Genomic DNA, 19,339 nt, shown 5'->3' with positions numbered 1-19,339 from the left:
TAAAGAAGGTCTTCTAGATGGCTGGATACGGTATGGCGATGAATCACGGGTTCAACCCCTGAATATCTCTTCACCCCGTGCTCACAGATGAGTTTCCTTTGGCCCTCAGGCAGATCTGGAGGAAGAAAGAATACGGCAGAAAATAGCAGAAAGGACCTCAGAAGAAACGATACGGATTTACTCTTTGAGACTGTTTTTGAACTGCATTGTTCTGGCCGTTTTAGCCGCATGCTTTTATGCAATTTATAGAGCAACGATATTCTCACAAGAGCACATGAAAAAAGTGAGTACTCTGTGAAAATCATTTTAATTTTTACTCTGGCTGGACATGTTGTAGGCCAAGTGCATTATCTGAGGTGGATATAAGTTTGGCTGATATAACAGAGAACTGAAAATCAGAGGTGACCAATTTCCACTTTTATTTTGTTTTATCTATCTATGTATTTATCTATATCTATCTATCTATCTATCTATTTTTAAAGTAGGCTACATGCCTAGTGGGAAGCCCAACATAGCGCTTGAACTCACAACCCTGAGATCAAGATCTGAGCTGAGATAAAAAGTTGGACTAAGCTTAACTGACTGAGCTACCCAGGAGCCCACAATTTCCACTTTTAATAAAAATACAAAAATATCCAAAAAGAGTGTTTGGAATTCCTCCTGGAATCCACATGATTCAAAATTCAGGCTTGGCTGTCTACATTTAATTGCCAGTTCCACTACTTACTAGGTAGGGCCCCAGTTTACCTAAAATAGCAGTGCTTTTAGGGCCACCTGGGTGGCTCAGTCAGTTAATTGTCTGATTTCAGCTCAGGTTATTTTTTTTTNCAAAAAAAAAAATTTAATAGCAGCAGTTTTAAAAATCCAAGTTAGTCTGCTGGCTCTGCTTCATGAAATCAGTCTTTGAGGGCCCAGGTTCATTCCTCTTGTGGCCTTGCCATCTTTAGGGTGCGTTCTCTTCTATACGGTACAAGATAGTTGAACACGTCCACATTCTAGCCAGTGGGAAGGAAGTGAAGGGGTCAGGGAAGGCATACCCTTTCCTTCAAGGGCAAGACCTGGTGCTTGCACTTGAAACTTCCACTCACATCCCTGATGGCTGTATCTAGCTATAAGGGAGGCCAGGAAATATAGTTTTATCCCAGATAGCCATATATGTGACCAAGTAGTCTATTATGCTGAAAGGAGGGACTGACTAGTCCAAATCAGTTATGACTATGGCCTTGAAAATACTTTAAATTGCCCATTAATACAGACTCCATGGATTTTCTTTCTTTTTTTAAATGTTTATTTATTTTGGGGGGTGGACGGGGGGAGAGAGAGAGGGAGAGAGAGAGGGAGAGAGAGAGCGAGCATGAGTGGGGGAAGGTTAGAGAGAGTGGGAGAGAGAGAATCCCAAGCAGGCATCACACTCAGCATGGAACCTGATTCAGGGCTTGATCTCATGACCATGAGATCATGACCTGAGCCGAAATCAAGAATCAGATGCTTAACTGACTGAGCCACCCAGGTACCCGCCCCATCCATGGATTTTTTTTCAATACTTGACCCTAATTAATACAATAGACTTAATTTTTCTTCCTGTGGTACTAGAGCCCAGTTCCTCTATTTGAACACCCAAGGAATGAAATGGCTTATGTTTATGGGCCACGTTGAATGACATATATGTTTTTTTCTGCTTGTTTTCTAAATATGTATAGTTGAGTTCTTTTTGTTTGTTTGTTTCTTCCAGTTTTATTGCGATATGGCTGACATATAGCATATATGGCGCTCAGCATGATGACTTGACATACTTACAGTTCAGTCCCTTCAAGGTTGATTCATTTGTGATATGACTTCCCTTTGTTATCTTCACAGGAAATTGACAAGATGGTGTTTGGAGAGAACCTTCTGATACTGTACCTGCCTTCTATTGTGATCACGCTGGCCAATTTTATCACCCCAATGATCTTTGCCAAGATCATCCACTATGAGGATTACTCCCCAGGCTTTGAGATTCGGCTGACAATTCTTAGGTAATGCCTAGACATGCCAAGCAGATCACCACCTGCCCCCTTTCTTGCCCATTGCTGACTAATTGTGGCACCTTCTTCTGATGAGCTAAGAATCCTCTACAGCCTTCAGACAGCTCCTGTGAATGAATCAGAGTGTGCCCATGCGGTGAAGTCTCTTTGACTCAAGCGTGTACTCAGCGGTACTATGTTTTGTGTTCATGTGTTAGGATATCGACAGCTGAGGGCATACGGTGGGAGCCCTGGGAGGCGGTGTTGCTCGGAAGATGTTAGAAATGACAAGTGTTGACCAGCAGGCGGGAGAGGGAATGAGAGAGAGAGAGAAAGGATAAAGCGTATCTTATTGGAGATGTTGGCCGCTGGGGCTCAGTCCTACTGGACAGCTAGGAGTTGGGTAGGAAAGCTCTGAAGAGTTCCCATCCAACAAGGTGTTCATCCTGGACTTCCTAAAGATGGCTGGCTCCCAGAGGCATTAACTCCGCCACGCTCCCACCTCCTACCCCGATGCATGGGCCTCGTGAGGAGAGGGGAGGAGAGTCACCAGGGGTTAGGACACGAACCTGCCCAAGGCATCTGCCGGTGTAGTGAGTACCAGGTACAGTGAGTCAGTGAGTGTAAGTCACCGACTAGATGCGCTACAGCTGATTTCTTATAACTTGTTGTAAATATCTCTCTTCATTCCTAATAAATAGTTTCCTAGAAGAAAGAAAGAAACGGCAGCTGTAACGCAGGGTCTGGGGAGCTAATGCAAATGAGCTGAAGAGGACCAGTTGGGGACTGTGTGAAATAGAGTGTTTCATGCCTNTGGTTATCTCTTAAGCTTCCTTTATTCTTTTAAGAATTCCCCTTCTTCTTCTTTATGCCATTGATTTGGGAGAGACACCGGGCATTTGTCCCGTAAAATATCCCCTAGTGTGGATTTAGTTCATTGTTTCTTTGTGGTGTATTGTATCATCCTGTTGCCTACAGTCGCTATAAACTGTGTCAATTCTGACTTTTCCATTAGATTCCATTTTTAGTTATGGGCCCTTCCCCAGTGGTGCTGGGTCCTCACATTTCACCAGGACAGACATAATGTCAGGTGGCAGGCTATGTATCCAGAAGAGTGAGCAGATGTATGGCTTCGCTCCCCCTCCCCAACTTTTTCATATTTCTATTTTTTTTACAAGCAAACAATAGAAAAGCATTAACTTAAAAAAAGAGTTAGCCCACTCTGTCCTCCTGTCTTTATTTATTTTTTAGAGAAAGAGAGAGTGCATGAGAGGGGCAGAGAGAGAGGGAGACAGAGAATCCCAAGCAGGCTCCGCACTGTCAGCGCAGAGCTTGACACAGGGCTCGAACTCACAAACGCTGTGAAATCAAGAGTCGGACGCTGAACCGACTGAGCCGCCTAGGGGCCCCCACACTCCTGTTCTGAATCCTGTTCCCTAGAAATAGGATCCTATTTAAGTGACGCTCTGTAACATGATGTTTCCACTTCCCAATATATCACACATCTCTCAAAGCTTATACTTAGGAGATACAATTAGTCCCCTTCAGGAGTACGTAATGTTCTGTAGTGTGGCCACGTCATCATGGATGCAGGAATTCCCAGCTTTTTTTATCTATTTCCCCCTGCCATTTAAAAAATTGTGGCAAGTTCTATATATAGCATGAAATTTCCCACTTGAGATATTTTTAAGTGTACAATCCAGTGGCAGTAAGTACATTCCCAGTGTTGTGCCACCAGCACTACCATCCATTTCCAGAACGTTCTCATAATCCCGAACAGAAACTCTCTAAAGAAACTGCCTTGCTTTGAAGCTTTTCCGCTCGCTCATAGCTTCAGTTCCAAGGAGCCAGCCTACCGGAGGCCTCCTCATCCCGTCCCCCCGCCCCTCTCTTTCCCTGCAGGTGTGTGTTCATGCGGCTGGCCACCATCTGTGTGCTGGTCTTCACCCTGGGCTCCAAGATTACATCCTGTGGGAACTACTCCTGTGAGCTCTGTGGCTACAACCAGAAACTCTACCCGGTGAGGCTGCAGGGAGGGGAGTGTCCTCAGGGTGAGTCATCCTCAGGTGACAGGCTCAAGGTCGAGAGAACAGCCCTCAGCTCTGGGTTTGAATCCCCGGCGATCCGCTTTCCTGCTGTATAGCAGAGTCTGACGCTGCAGACACGTCTATAGGCTTGAAAACCAAAGTCTGTGCTGGAGCTCAGAGGGGCGTCTGCTGGCGGCCTCCAGAGGCGGTAGGGTCTGGGGGCGAAAAGGGCTTTGAAAGAAGTCTGAGAACCTCGCTTTCTCTGCCCCAAGTTGGGCCTCATTTTTCTCTCTCTCTCTCTTTTATTTCTCTTTCTTTCTTTCTTTTTTTTTTTTTCCGATTTTATTTTTAAGTAACNTTTGAATCCCCGTCGATCCGCTTTCCTGCTGTATAGCAGAGTCTGACGCTGCAGACACGTCTATAGGCTTGAAAACCAAAGTCTGTGCTGGAGCTCAGAGGGGCGTCTGCTGGCGGCCTCCAGAGGCGGTAGGGTCTGGGGGCGAAAAGGGCTTTGAAAGAAGTCTGAGAACCTCGCTTTCTCTGCCCCAAGTTGGGCCTCATTTTTCTCTCTCTCTCTCTCTTTTATTTCTCTTTCTTTCTTTCTTTCTTTTTTTTTTTCCGATTTTATTTTTAAGTAACCTCTCCACCCAATATGGGGCTCGAACCCACAACCCCGAGATCCAGAGTGCATGCCCTACCAACCGAGCCAGCCAGGAGCTCCAGGGCCCTCATTTTCTCTTGATCTCTTTGGTTCCAGTGTTGGGAGACCCAAGTTGGGCAGGAAATGTACAAGCTCATGATCTTCGACCTCATCATCATCTTGGCTGTGACACTTTTTGTGGATTTTCCTAGAAAGTAAGTGTGAGGGATACCCCTCTTATTTCCCCCTACCCCTCCGACCCCAGTCCAGTGCGGACAGAAATTACCAACAACCACAGAGTGACTTTAACTGGCTCCAGGCCATTGACCTCCAGGCCCATCAGGTGCCCCCTTGAAAGGCAGCATGAACAGAAATGGTGCTGGTTTCCAGGAGTCTTCCTCGGAGCGGACTTCCGGCCGTTAGCACAGCCACTATGAAGGGAGACCCTCCAGGTTCACACCCTGGCACTGCCACTTGCTGGTCGTGTGACCTTGGGCAAGTTATTTAAGCTCTGTACCTCTTTTCCCACCTGCAAAATGGGGATAGTAGCATTGGCCACTTCATAGCACTGTTGTGAGGATTACATGAGAAAATGCAGAGATAAGTACTAAGCAGTCAACAAAATATTAACTAGCACATGATCACCATTATTTAAAAAAATTAAAAAAAAAAATTTAATGTTTATTTGAGAGAGAGACAGACAGACATGAGCAGGGGAGGGGCAGAGAGAGGGAGCCACAGAATCTGAAGCAGCCTCCAGGCTCTGAGCCGTCAGCACAGAGCCTGATGTGGGACTTGAACTCCTGAACTGTGAGATCATGACCTGACTCAAAAGTCGGATGCTCAACCGACTGAACCACCCAGGTGCCCCACATGATCACCATTATTATGTTTTAATCATCATATTATTATTGGCATCTCCTTGAGCCTTAAGCAAAACTGTTTACTTAGCTACTTTTTTTATGCACATGTACAAATTATTCAGGCATGTCAGAAGTCTAGTAAGCCCTTCAAAATCAACTAAACCTAAAAAAAAACCTAAATGAATATGACATGAATGTGTGCTTATTAAAAATGTTAAATATTTAGTATTTAAATAAATACAGAAGTCCAGAGAATAGTGAGACTTCTCTTTTGTTACTGTCCCCCTAACTCCCCAGGCCCACCTTATTTCTCAGAGGTGACCATTGGGGCAGATCCAGGAGTCCTGGGGCACCCGGGTGGCTCAGTGAGTTAAGCATCCAACTCTTGATTTTGGCTCAGGTCATGATCTCATGGTCCGTGAGATCGACCCCTGTTTGTGAGATTGCCCCTGTGTCGTGCTTACAGCATGGAGACTTCTGGGGATTCTCTGTCTCCCTCTCCCTCTGCCCCATCCCACGCGTGTGCATTCTCTCTCTCTCTCTCAAAATAAATAAATAAATAAATAAAAATAAAAACACATTTACATAGTTACATCTGTAAGTAAACACACAGTCTTCCTAGAAGTGTTCTTTTCCCCCCTTTAAAAGGGATCACGGTACATCTGCATTGGTCTGTAGCTTACCTTTTTTTCCTCCCTTGCACAAATATTATGAATAACTTTCCAGTCAGGACACATGAATTTTCATCGTTCATTTTAAGGACTGTATAATATTCCACTGTGCCTGTGGCTTATAGTTTATCAATGTTGCCCCTACTGATGGGCATTTAGGTTGTTTCCAGTATTTAAAAAAATGTTTTTAATGTTTATTGTATTTTTTTAATGTTTTTTATTTCTGAGAGAGAGAGAGAGACAGACAGACAGCATGAGCAGGGGAGGGTCAGAGAGAGAGGGAGACACAGAATCCGAAGCAGGCTCCAGGCTCTGAGCTGTCAGCACAGAGCCCGATGGGGGTCTCGAACCCACGAACCATGAGATCGTGACCTGAGCTGAAGTCGGATGCTCAGCCAGCTGAGCCACCCAGGCGCAACAATGTTTATTGTATTTTTGAGAGAGAGANGTGACCTGAGCTGAAGTCGGATGCTCAGCCAGCTGAGCCACCCAGGCACAACAATGTTTATTGTATTTTTGAGAGAGAGAGAGAGAGACAAAGTTGGGGAGGGGCAGAGAGAGAGAGGAAGACACAGAGTCCGAAACAGGCTCCAGGCTCGAGCTGTCAGCACAGAGCCTGACACAGGGCTCGAACTCATGAACTGAAAGATCATGACCTGAGCTGAGGTTCGGGCTTAACTGACTGAGCCACCCAGGCGCCCCTGTTTCCCGTATCTTTGCTGACACTTGGCAATCTACAGTGAACAGCTGTACGTGTTAGTCAGGAGTTTCTGTGGGAAGCTTCAGGAAGTGGTTACGCCGGGTAGTAGGATTCTCATAAGCCATTTCTGTGTGGATCCACATTACTTTTCGAGCCAGGTGGCAAGCCAGAACACGCAGACTGTCCATGTCATTAATGGTCACCACCACCTGGTGCAGTAAGTTGTGTTACAATTCCTCTACATTCCACATGAGGAAATGAACCTCAACTAAACTTACTCGGCTGGTAAACTGTAGATCTGAACCTCAGACTCTGGTCTTAATGATTCCAGAGTTCACGGTCTTGTGCAACTTCTGGACGTATGACTAACCAGTTTCCCTGAGAAATGTGTGTGGAAATAGCCCTGATGTGGTGGACGTGGTCCTGTGGCCTTGGCAGGTACCAGCAATCCAGGTGAGAAACTGTCCCGTTTGTTTCCAGGCTTCTGGTGACCTATTGTTCCTCCTGGAAGCTGATTCAGTGCTGGGGACAGCAGGAATTTGCCATTCCCGATAACGTTCTGGGGATTGTTTATGGGCAGACCATTTGCTGGATTGGAGCCTTTTTCTCCCCTCTTCTCCCTGCAATTGCAACCTTGAAATTCATTATCATCTTTTATGTGAAAGAGGTAAGGAAAAGGTTGGATGGGGGGCTGATATTCTGGACCATTCTTGACCTTGCTAGACATTTGGCAGTCATTTCTTTTTTTTTTTTTTTAATGTTTTATTTATTTCTAGGAGAGAGAGAGAGACAGCATGAGCAGGGGAGGGTCAGAGAGAGAGGGAGTCACAGACTGAAACAGGCTCCAGGCTCTGAGCTGGCAGTCAGCACAGAGCCCGACGCGGGGCCCGAACCCACGAACCACGAGATCATGACCTGAGCCGAAGTCGGACGCTTAACCGACTGAGTCACCCAGGCGCACCTCGGCAGTCGTTTCCTGACCTTGCAAGGCATTTGGCAGTTGTGTGTCTGGAGCCCCACCCACGTCCCATCAGATGTATCAAAATTACATCCCTTATTTGACACATGTTTTTATTCTGGAAAAAAAGACTTTGAATGGATTTTCACATTTTTATAATTTTGAGAGTTTTGTTAAGATATTTTTTTCACTCTGGGCACCTGGGTGGCTCAGTTGGTTGAGCATCCAACTTTGGCTCAGGTCATGATCTCGCATTTCATGAGTTTGAACCCCATGTTGGGCTCTGTGCTGACAGCTCAGAGCCTGGATCCTGCTTTGGATTCTGTCTCTCTGATGATTTTTTTTTTCTCCTGTAATTTAAACGTTTTTTTTGTAGGTAACCGTCTAAAAGTTGAGTTGCAATTGATCCATCAGTTGGCAGTGACACATCTGGTGACGTTTAACAAGACATCTATTAATTTAAGTTTTATAATTTTCTGTTTGGATGTTGGAGGCATTGCATTTATTTTCAGGTCTCAGTTATTTGAGTAGCTCCTTGAAGCGCTCACAGGCTGTAAGCATTGTGCTTGAATTAAGTGCTGAATGGGTAGAGTTGCCCCGCAGATGACGAACTGATCTGGGCTTTATAACTGAGCTTGTTTTATTATTATTATTATTATTATTATAGAAGCAATAGATGCTCAATATTAAACATTTAAACAATGTAGATATGTATGCATATCTTCCATCCCTTCCTCCAGAGGTGCCCTCTACTACTCCTACTACCACGACTACTATTCATAATGACAGTAATGATAATGATAAGAATACCATGTGCCCTCCCCTGCTGAACACTTTACATAGGCTATCGTGTAATGTTTCCACACATCTTTTGAAGTCGGTGCTGACATTAATCAAATTTTATAAATCAGGAAGCTGAAGTTCAGAGAGGTTAAGTAACTGGTCCAAGGTCACACAGCTTATAAGTGACTCCAGATTTACTTCACTCCAGAACCTAAGTTTTTTAATCCTTAGGTAAGCAGAGCCTCAAATTGAGCCTACCCAGATGTTTTGGCCTGTGAAGAATGTTCTGATGCTTTCATTTGGAAACTTCAGTTGGTTGAAGTCACAGAAGGAGACATGGATGTGAGAAAACATATAGGAATTTGTTCCCTTTTCGGAAAATATTGGTTACTCCGTGCTTTCCTGGTGTGTAGCCCAGTAAAGATATGTGGGAGTAATAGAATAGGTCAGGGGCACCGGGCTGAGCTCTGACACTTCAGGCTTGATCAGCCAGGCACCCCTAAACAGGACACCGGGTCCATGTCACTCACTCATTGCTGTCAAACTCAGAAGATTTTCTGGCTACTGCTAAAGTCAGAACGACTTGATGCTCCCTCCACGTAATGTATTTTTTAAAAATATTAAGGAGAAATTTTATGCCTGTGACTATACCTTTCACCCCCTTTCCACTTGATATTTCCACAAGTCTTTTTTGCCCCGATGGAAATATTTGTTAATATACAGGAAAAATAAATGCTTATGAAGAATCCATGTTATGAATTGTATGTTAACATGGATCCATTTAATACACATTTAAAGTCCTATAAAGTCTTTAAAAAACTTAAATGAGATCATACAGCAAAGAGTTCTGAAATCGGCCCTTGTCATTTCACAGTGCTATCTAGGCAGGATGCAAAGTCTGTATCCTTTCTACCGGCTTGAAGTGTTGCATTGTGCAGATGCACTTTAACCTTTAAGCGGCCCCTGTTGATAGCTCCTTCGTTGCTTCCAATTAATTACTCTCTGATATCAGCAACGATAGCAGTAAATACCCATATACATGAACATTGGCCCATTTATTCTATTTTCTCATCAAGATGAATTCCCCAAGGCTGGGGTCTGGATTCAACATGTTTCATTTTCTTTCTTTTTTTTTTTTTAATGTTTTATTTATTTCTAGGAGAGAGAGAGAGAGAGAGACAGCATGAGCAGGGGAGGGTCAGAGAGAGAGGGAGTCACAGACCGAAACAGGCTCCAGGTTCTGAGCTGGCAGTCAGCACAGAGCCTGACGCGGGGCTCGAACCCACGAACCGCAAGATCGTGACCTAAGCGAAAGTCGGACGCTTAACTGACTAAGCCACCCAGGTGCCCCTCAACATGTTTCATTTTCATCTGTATTGCTGACTACTCTCCAGAAAAGTTGTACCAGTTTTCATTCCCACCGGAATGCATGAATGTGCTCATTTACTTTCCAGGAAGCTATATCCTTACTTTTCTCTTTACTTCTCTCCCCTTAGATGAGTCTTCTTTACACCTGCCGGCCCTCCCCAAGGCAGTTCAGAGCATCCAATTCTAATTTCTTCTTCCTGTTGGTGTTGCTGATAGGGCTGTGTTTGGCAATAATACCTCTGACGATCAGCATGGCACGGTAAATATGACTTTGTTTTCTAGAATGTTTCCTTGCTTCTTGACATGTCCCTTTTTTGTATTAAAGCACCCACTGTGTTCTTTATTGGCTTTCCAAACTCATGGTGTTCCACTTACGGAAGTCAGTAAGTCACTCCTGGCTTAGCCAGGCCCACCTTTCTTTTGGAATCTCTCTCTGGATGCCGGAATGTCTTGGTCCACTTCCAGAACTTGTGTTGCCAGTGTTTTAAGAGGGTGCCTCCCCAACTCCCTTTTCCTAGGACCTCTCTGCTGGTCTTCTTTTGGATCATTTCTTTGTTTCTTATTACAAAAATAATACATCTTCATCATAGAAGATTTTGGAATTCCTTCACTGTGACAAACACCGGGCTCGGTGCTAGAAGTATGGAGATGATTCGGACATGGCACAAAGAATGTAGAGTCTAAGTGTAGAATTTGGTAGGAGCAGAAGTGCTTAAGACTAGAGATCAGAAGTTGAGGATCCAGACTCCAGTGACCATATTCCCTAAGAGCATAACCATTTATACCAAAGGCCAACAAACATTTTCGGTAAAGAGGAATGCTAAATATTTAGGCTTTGTGAGCCATATGGAGTCGGTAGCAACTGTTCTACCTTCCTGTGGCATCATGAAGACAGCTCTAGACAATATACAGACTAATGGTCATGACTTACTCCAATAAAACTTTACTTATAGAAAACAGATGGTGGGCCAGATTTAGCCTGAGGGCTATAGTTTACCAATCTCTCTGACTTAGATTCTCATGGAATTCCATTTCTTCATCTTTAAATTAAAACCCTTGAGATTTTCTGTCAGATATTATTTTTTAACCAATTTGACTGTATATTTTTACTGTTTTTTGTTTTAGTAATATAGGTTATGTGTAAAAAAAAACAATACACGGGTATAAATAAAAGAGAAACAGATTTCCCATTATCCTCCCTTCTTAGTCCCACTCTGCCAGGGTAACCACCATTAACATTTTATGAATACTTCCAGAAATTCATATGAATACTATTTATTTTTAAAAACCACATATAGAATAATTCTGTAGTCCTCTTTGGCAGCTTATTTTTTTCACTTAATTTTATGATGTGCCCTTTTCCATACCAGCTCATACAGAACTCTCAGTCTTTTAAAATGTTTTTTAGCTTTGATCTTTAATATAATAAATAAATATATATTTTACATAACATAAAATATAAAATTCTATATGTATGTATGTAAACATATGTAATCTGTTTATATGCCACAAAATTTAAGAAAACATAAGAATATATGATGGAAACAATTAATTTCCTAATCGTGTTTCCCAACTATTTTCTGTCTGGGAGCTGGTCATTTCACATCCTTATGTCTCTTCCAGTGGTTTTTTTTAATAGTATTCTCTTTTATGAATGGATCATAAATTATTCATCCATTGCCTTAAACAATAGTTAGGTTGCTTCCAAGCATGCTTTTTTATCCATAAAAATAGGAATGCAGTGGAAAACCTCATACGTAGAACTTATTATTTTAGGCCTTAATTACAGACTTTTTTCCATTGAATTTTATTTAGTTTTTCCCCAGTTTTTATTTTGAAAAATTTCAAATGTATAGAAGAGTTAAAAAAAAATAGCAATAATGGAGATTCATATACCCATCAACTGAATGTCCCAGTTGTTAACATTTTGCTACATTTGTTTTATCTCTCTCTCTGCATACGTTTTTATGGGTGTGATGACCCATTTGAAATTGTTAGAGGCGCCATGACACACGTAAATAGTAACCTCAGACACCCCCATTTTGAGATCTGTGGGTGCACAGAAGTTACGGGCTAAATACTTGAGTGTGCAGCCCCCAGAAGTAAAGGCATTCTCCTTCCCATGCATCTGCAGTAACGTCACGTGTAAGAAAATGAATACTGTCCTCCTCTCGCCATTTTCAGACTTATCCAGTTGTCCCCAAATAGTCCTCCAGCCTTATTTATTTATTTATTTATTCATGCATTCATTCATTTTTAAGTTTTAAAAAATGTTTTATTTATTTCTGAGAGAGAGAGAGACAAAGCGTGAGTGGGGGAGGAGCAGAAAGAAAGAGAGACACAGAATTTGAAGCAGGCTCCAGGCTCTGAGCTGTCGAACCCATGAACTGTGAGATCATGACCTGAGCCGAAGTTGGACGCCTAACCGACTGAGCCATCCAGGCGTCCCTATTTTTTATTTAAAATTTTTAAAAATATTTGTTTATAGTTGAGAGAGAGAGAGACAAAGCGTGAGTGGGGGAGGAGCAGAAAGAAAGAGAGACACAGAATTTGAAGCAGGCTCCAGGCTCTGAGCTGTCGAACCCATGAACTGCAAAATCATAACCCGAGCTGAAGCTGGATGACCGGCTGACTGAGCCACCCAGGTGCCCCTACAGCCTTATTTTTAAAATGAGGATCTTATCTAGGGTGCCTGGGTGGCTCAGTTGGTTGAGTGTCTGACTTCTTGATTTCAGCTCAGGTAATGAGATAGAGCCCCGCGTGAGTCTCCACACTGAGCGTGGAGCCTGCTTAGGATTCTCTCTCTCTCTCTCTCTCTCTCTCTCTCTCTCTCTCTCTTTCTCCTTCTCCCCCCACCTCCCGCCCTTCTCCCTGGCTCGCATGCTGTCTCTCTAAAATAAAGTAAAAAAGAAATTAAAAAAAAAATAACATGAGTATCTTTTGAGTTTTACCCATTGTTTTTCATTGCCATGTCCCCTTATTCTCCTTTAATCTTTAATTCTTTGAAGAGTTGTTTCCTCATCTCCAACCTAGGAGATTGGTGAACAAAATCACCACCACCTTCTGGATCCATTTGATTGCTGTCTTACAGTATCATTTAACTCGCTCTTCTGTGCTAAATTTCCTGTAAACTGGGAGTCAGTCTACAGATCAGATGGAATTTCAGCATCAGCATTTTTGATCAGAATATTCCAGAAGGCCCATAAGATCAAGCTGTTCCTCACAGGAACAAAAGCCCATGGCCAGGTGGAGGAGCGACGCTCAGCCTGTGCTGCCTGCCGCACCCTAAGCTCCTTGGTCTTTGTCCCGGCAGCATCCCTTCCTCAAAAGCCTGTGGGCCATTCACCAACTTCAACACCACCTGGGAGGTGGTCCCCAAGACAGTGAGCACCTTTCCCAGCTCACTGCAGTCCCTGGTCCATGGCGTCACGTCGGAAGCCTTTGCAGTGCCTTTCTTCATGATCATCTGGTGAGTAAGAGCCCTTAGACCCTTGTGACAACCCTCCATTGAGACAGGTGGACTTTTCTCCACTGGGAAGTGTGAGCTCACCTGCTACACTTGGGAAGTTACTAAACCTCGGGGAGCCTCACTTTCCCATCTCTAAAATGGGCATAATAATAGTGATTCTTTACGAGGGTCATTGAGTGGGTTCAGTAAGATCCTGTAGGTGAAGCACTATGCCTGACATAAAATCCCAATAAATATTGTCTATTAATATTACTGATTATTCACAAAATCACTGGCTTTTTGATAAAGTAAGTCATCACTGGGGAGAGAGAAGAGCAACAGGTTAGGCACATGCACTTGAACCCGGATTCTATTACTTCCAAGTAGTCTATCCTTTCTGTGCCTCCATTTCCTCACCTGGAAAATGGGGGTGAGAATGGCACATACTTTGTAAGGTTGTGACATGAAGGAAATGTGGTTAATGATGTAAAATGCTGGTGCGCCTGGGTGGCTCAGTCAGTTAACTGACTTCAGCTCATGTCATAATCTCATGGTTCGTGAGTTCGAGCCCTATGTCCTTGGGCTCTGTGCTGACAGCTCAGAGCCTGGAGCCTGTTTGGGATTCTGTCTCCCTCTGCTGCCCCTTGCCCACTCACTCACTCTCTCTCTCTCTCTCTCTCAAAAATAAACAAACTTTAAAAGACTTTTTAAAAAATGTAAAATGCTTAGCAGAGGACCTGGCCCTTAGTAAAGGCTCAGTAAATGACAGGTGATATATGTCAGGGTGACAAGAGTCTTTGCTGCATAGTGAATGATTTTGTGTGTTACGGTAATTTTAATCACAAATGTACATTGAGGGCTTACTGTGTGGTGGCTGTTGTTCTAATTACAGTCTTACAGTCTACCCTCATTATTCCCAGGTTTCAGGGTTTTTTTTTTTTCTGTATCGTGAATATGCCTACTTGCTAAAATATTTTACAGTCCCAAAAATCAGTACATGAGGCAATCAATCTCATGGTCATTTGTGGACTTGCACAGACTAGCAAAAAATTGGAGTCCCCCAAAAGGCATTGTCTTAGTCTATCTGGGCTGCTATAACAAAATATCATAGACTAGGTGGCTTATAAACAACAGAGATTTCTTTCTTACGGTTCTGGAGGCTGTGAGTCCCAGATCAGCATGGTGAGGGGAGAGCCCTTTCTCTTCTGGCTTGCAGACTTCTGGTGTCCTCACATAGCAGAAGGGCTGAGCTAGCTCTCTGGGGTCCCTTTTATCAGGGCACTAATGCCATTTGTGAGGGACCTAATCACCTCCCAGAAGCCCCACCTTCTAATGCCATCACCTTGGGATTAGGATCTCAGTGTATGGATTTTGTGGGCAAAGAAACATTCAGACCATAGCATGCATGTAACCAGCTGAGGTCAGACAAGGCAATAAGCCTGCCATCTTGTTTCAGCTTTCATACTATAAATGTCTTTTGTGATCTATTTAGTGTCATGTTCCTTGCATTTTGTGCTTTTGGTGGCTCATTTCCCTGTATAACATGGCCAAAGTGCTTCTCGTATTCCTAAGTGCAAGGAGGCCGAGATGTGCCTTACAAAGAAAATCTGTATGTCAGATAAGCTTCATTCAGGCATGGGCTGTGGTGCTGTTGACACTAAGTTCAGAGTTAAGGAATCAACAATAAAGACAAAGTATCTTTAAACAAAAGCAAGATTATGTATTGATAACTTAACTTTCTCAAGGAATAAGAAACATAAGGTATTGATCAGTTGACAAGTGTTGTGACCATTGACTCAAGGAACCTCGCCCTGTATTTCCCCTAGGGCCATTGGCTCAGCAGTCACTAATCAGTGTTCCTGGAAGCTTTATAGAACTAGCACAAATAACTAGAACTCATTGTAGCTGGCATGTATTAACTATAATGAAATCGTCGCAGTTACCCCATGAATGAGATATTCTTACAGTAAAACGCCACCCAGTGCAAGAAGTGAGCTCCAAAAATGTATTTGTTAAAGGCATGATACTTTTGATGAGATTAACAGCATGGCTTGGGGGAGCTGCGCAACCAGCCTTGAATCTGAGGATCCCAGTGACTCCTGCCTAGTGCGTTTACTCCAGCTGTCGTTTGGCTAATGCCATCTGGTGGTGGTTACCTGATCTGGCCATTCTTGTCCTGTGGCTGTGGTATCTTCTAGAAGAGTTTCATTGATATAGGTGATTCCAGCGCCCCTTATTTCCTGAGCCATATCCGGAGAGATTGGACAGGAAACCGCCTCCCCTTCATGGAATGGAATGAGGTTGCCTACTCTTTTCCTGGGGGCTCGCTCTCCACTCCGCTTGCCCCTCACCCCAAAGACAATCATTTCAACCACCGCTTTGAGATCTGGGACTACATGGAAGATAGGAGCCAATTGCCAATTGCTTTTATTCAAAAATGTGTTATCCTAATGGAAACCAATTTGACAATAAACTATTTGTAAAAAAAAAAAAAATGTATTATCCTAGGCTGTTTGTCCCTGGGTTTTACTATATTATCTCCATTTTACAAATGAGGAAACTGAGGCCAGGGAGGTTCCACAGTGATTATCTATAGCCAGTGCATTCTGTACAGAGCTGACTTTCTGGAGCATTTCCCTCTCTCTCCCTATCATACTGCAGGTGCCGAGGGAGCAGCAACAAATTTTAATATTAGCTTAAAAAGCAAGGCACGAATCAGTCTTTGCTACTGCTGCCAATGCAGAACCCCTCAGGGGCCATTTCTGATTGCCCTCTGCTTAGGATAAATGAGGATTTTCATTTCATTTCTTTTCTTTTCTTTTCCCCTCTCTCCCTTCCTTCCTTCCATCTTCCTTCCTTCCTTCTTCCTTTCAGTCCTCCCTCCCTCCCTCTTTTTTTTTTTTTCTTTCTTTTCCTAACAACAGTAAAACTTTTCTGGGAAAAATGGATCAGGTTGTTTTTCTAGTGAGCTTCAAATGGTACAAGCTCCCTCCTGACCTCTCCACCTTGTGTTGCAGCCTCATTATGTTTTATTTCATCGCCCTCGCCGGAGCACACAAGCGGGTGGTTGTCCAGCTCCGAGAGCAGCTGTCCCTGGTAAGGAAGAGCAGGTCATGGCTGGGGACCTTTACCCAGGACACCTAACAGAAAGTGGCACTTTTCCCAAGGAGAGGGTGGAATGCTGTGGCCCCACTCGCCACCACTTCCCCAAACTCTGCGTTCAGGCCAGGCCTTCTCTGGCTTCATTCATTCATGGGCTCATCCAGTCCTTCAACATGTCTGTTGATCACTCCCTGTTCCTCACACTGTGCTGGGATACTGTGGTGACCAAGGGAGACAAGATTGCTGAATAGTTACAGGAAAATGCTAAGTTCCAGTAGCAGTAGCTGCTATAAAGAGAACACAGACAAGATGAGTGGCCATCTGCTGCTGTCGATGGTGGCCACTAAGCCCACTTTGAGGCGGTAACATTGGAGCTGAGACGTGAATGCTATGGGAGGTCTTGGGGATGAGAGTATCAGGCAGAGGGGACAGCGAGGGCACCCCTGGGGCTGGACGATGGTGGATTCCCAGCTGGAGTCACAGCACAGTCTGACGGCTCTGTTAAGAAATTTGGGTTTAATTCTGAGTGTGATGGGAAACCTGTGAAGTGTGTTCAATAGCAGTACATTTTTTTTTCATGTTTGTTTATTTTTGAGAGAGAGAGAGCATGTGAACGAAGGTGGGGCAGAGAGAGAGAGGGAGACAGAATCCGAAGCAGGCTCCAGGTTTTCAGCTGTCAGCACAGAGCCTGAAGTGGGGCTTGAACCCACAAACCGCAAGATTGTGACCTGAGCCGAAGTCGGTGCTTAACCAACAGAGCCGTCCTGGCGCCCCCTGATGTACATTTTTACAAGATTGTTGGCTGCTTTGTGGACAAGGGGCCGTGGAGGGGCAGGAGTGCCAAAGGCAGACCAGTTTGGAGGCCATTACAACCATCCAGGGGTTAGGATCCTTAACTGAGAGTCTGACAGGTAATTTATTAGGTTGAAAAGATGATAGATGTTTCCAAATATATTGAATGAGCTCTTGTACCCATCTTCGTCTCTAGGAAAGTCGTGACAAGCGTTATCTAATCCAGAAACTAACAGAAGCCCAGAGGGATATGAAGAACCGTCTAGACTGGCAGTGAGGATCCTGCTGCGTGTCGCTCAGAAGGGGACCTGCTGAGCCTACCGAATCCACCTGGGTTTGGAGCAGAGATTTTAAAATATATCTTTCTGGAGTTGAGGTTTTTCCTGAAAGTAGCTCCATATTATGCAGCTGCGGTGGCCGTAACCCACCCCTGATGTCCCCCAGCCCCTCAGTAGGGCTTTGGTGACAGAAAGACCAGGCTCAGGCCTGGTTTGTCTGTAGACCAGCAGCTTGGTGACTCTCCCCCCAAAACTAACTTACTTAGCCGTTTAGGCTGATGGAACAAAAATTCAGGAGGAGGGCCCTTATATATTTTTCAAAGCTTATTTGTGTTGGCTTTTACAGTTAACTGTAGAGGTCATCCATTCATGAGCCTGGGCTCGTTCTTTTGAGCCAGGTCCTGGAGGTTTAGACTGAGAAGTGTTCCTTATGAAGTAGGAACCCTTTTAAATGGTTCTGTAGATGACTTAAAAATAAGGCCTGATATTTTTTTTTCTCATGAAGAGAAACCCTTGAATCGGGATGTTGGGAACGGATGGTGGAAACATGGAGAGAGGGGACTATGTAAGTCCAGCTACCTGGTAGTAATATGAGAGAGAACAGCCATTCCTGTCGTGAATAAGATTAAGCTTCAGGAGGAGGGGATTGCTGTGGATTGGGGGCCTTGACCTCTTAGTTCCTGGGCATTTTGCTGTCACCCTATTACTTGGGGGGTGGGGGAGGGGAGCCGTCTCTAAGGTGCTAGGTATCCACAGGTCTTCAGTTCCCTTCTGGTCCTGAGTTCTGAGACTTAGCAGAGGGCCCTAGGTCATCAAAATTAAGAGGAACATTTTGTCTTTGAAGTCTTCCAAACACCATTTCCCTTCCTGCACTGGGGTCCCCATTTCTCATGGACACCTCACTTTCAGAGCCGGGCTGGAAAGGGCAGTAGAGTATGTGCACGGAGCACGGGGCTCGATGGTTTGTGTGCATGATTTGAGGATCACAGGTTGTAGCACCAGCCCAGCCTGTGCGGGTGAGCCCAAGTACACTGAATGCTGGCGTCTACAATGCCCATATCCATATANCTTTGAAGTCTTCCAAACACCATTTCCCTTCCTGCACTGGGGTCCCCATTTCTCATGGACACCTCACTTTCAGAGCCGGGCTGGAAAGGGCAGTAGAGTATGTGCACGGAGCACGGGGCTCGATGGTTTGTGTGCATGATTTGAGGATCACAGGTTGTAGCACCAGCCCAGCCTGTGCGGGTGACCCCAAGTACACTGAATGCTGGCGTCTACAATGCCCATATCCATATGTTACGGGCTCTTGTTTTCTTGTGCCTAAAATTTTAACTTTTATTTTACAAGATAGGCAGAGTATCGCTTAAGATTTCCGTTACAGCAAAAATCATATGCAGTAAATACCTCATCATAAACTTACATGGAATTGTTAGCTCTGAACCTTTTAATATAAGCCTAAATTATTGTTTCACATAATCAGTTTGTGTCTTAATTATCTTCAGAATCTTTTTCAAAGTACTGAGTTTTGTAACAGACCATTGGAGCCTTTGTTCTGTTGTTTTCCTTCCTTTCACTGGCTCTAAACCTTTCCTAGGGAGTAGCCTGGAGTTTAAAGCTGGGTACCTGTTAGGGAAAGCCTGATTCCCACCCCCACCCCCAGCGCCATTACTCAAAACTGATGGACTCCTTGCTTTGAAGAGCAA

The 19,339-nt window shown here is 44.1% G+C and overlaps 1 protein-coding gene across 4 annotated transcripts in view; it reads left to right on the top strand.

The window, feature by feature from the left end:
• The window catches only part of TMC7 (transmembrane channel like 7), a 53,187-nt gene extending 35,457 nt beyond the window's left edge, over positions 1–17,730 (top strand). For 2 of the 4 annotated variants that reach the window (XM_077773292.1, XM_077773293.1), the window contains 9 exons: positions 110–283; positions 1,858–2,015; positions 3,906–4,023; positions 4,788–4,885; positions 7,385–7,571; positions 10,142–10,272; positions 13,327–13,482; positions 16,479–16,557; positions 17,552–17,730. In XM_077773292.1, the coding sequence (XP_077629418.1) occupies positions 110–283; positions 1,858–2,015; positions 3,906–4,023; positions 4,788–4,885; positions 7,385–7,571; positions 10,142–10,272; positions 13,327–13,482; positions 16,479–16,557; positions 17,552–17,632 (1,182 nt within the window). In that variant the 3' untranslated portion in view covers positions 17,633–17,730. The remainder of the gene's footprint in view (positions 1–109; positions 284–1,857; positions 2,016–3,905; positions 4,024–4,787; positions 4,886–7,384; positions 7,572–10,141; positions 10,273–13,326; positions 13,483–16,478; positions 16,558–17,551) is intronic. The other 2 variants (XM_077773290.1, XM_077773291.1) reach the window with 2 other exon arrangements.
• The last annotated feature ends 1,609 nt before the right edge of the window (positions 17,731–19,339 follow it).

This window comes from Crocuta crocuta, unplaced genomic scaffold (assembly GCF_008692635.1).
Source record: "Crocuta crocuta isolate KB4526 unplaced genomic scaffold, BGI_CrCroc_1.0 scaffold16, whole genome shotgun sequence".
Classification (NCBI taxonomy): Eukaryota; Metazoa; Chordata; class Mammalia; order Carnivora; family Hyaenidae; genus Crocuta; species Crocuta crocuta.
Note: the sequence above shows the minus strand (reverse complement) of the source record. Positions and strands in the feature narration are given on the sequence as shown.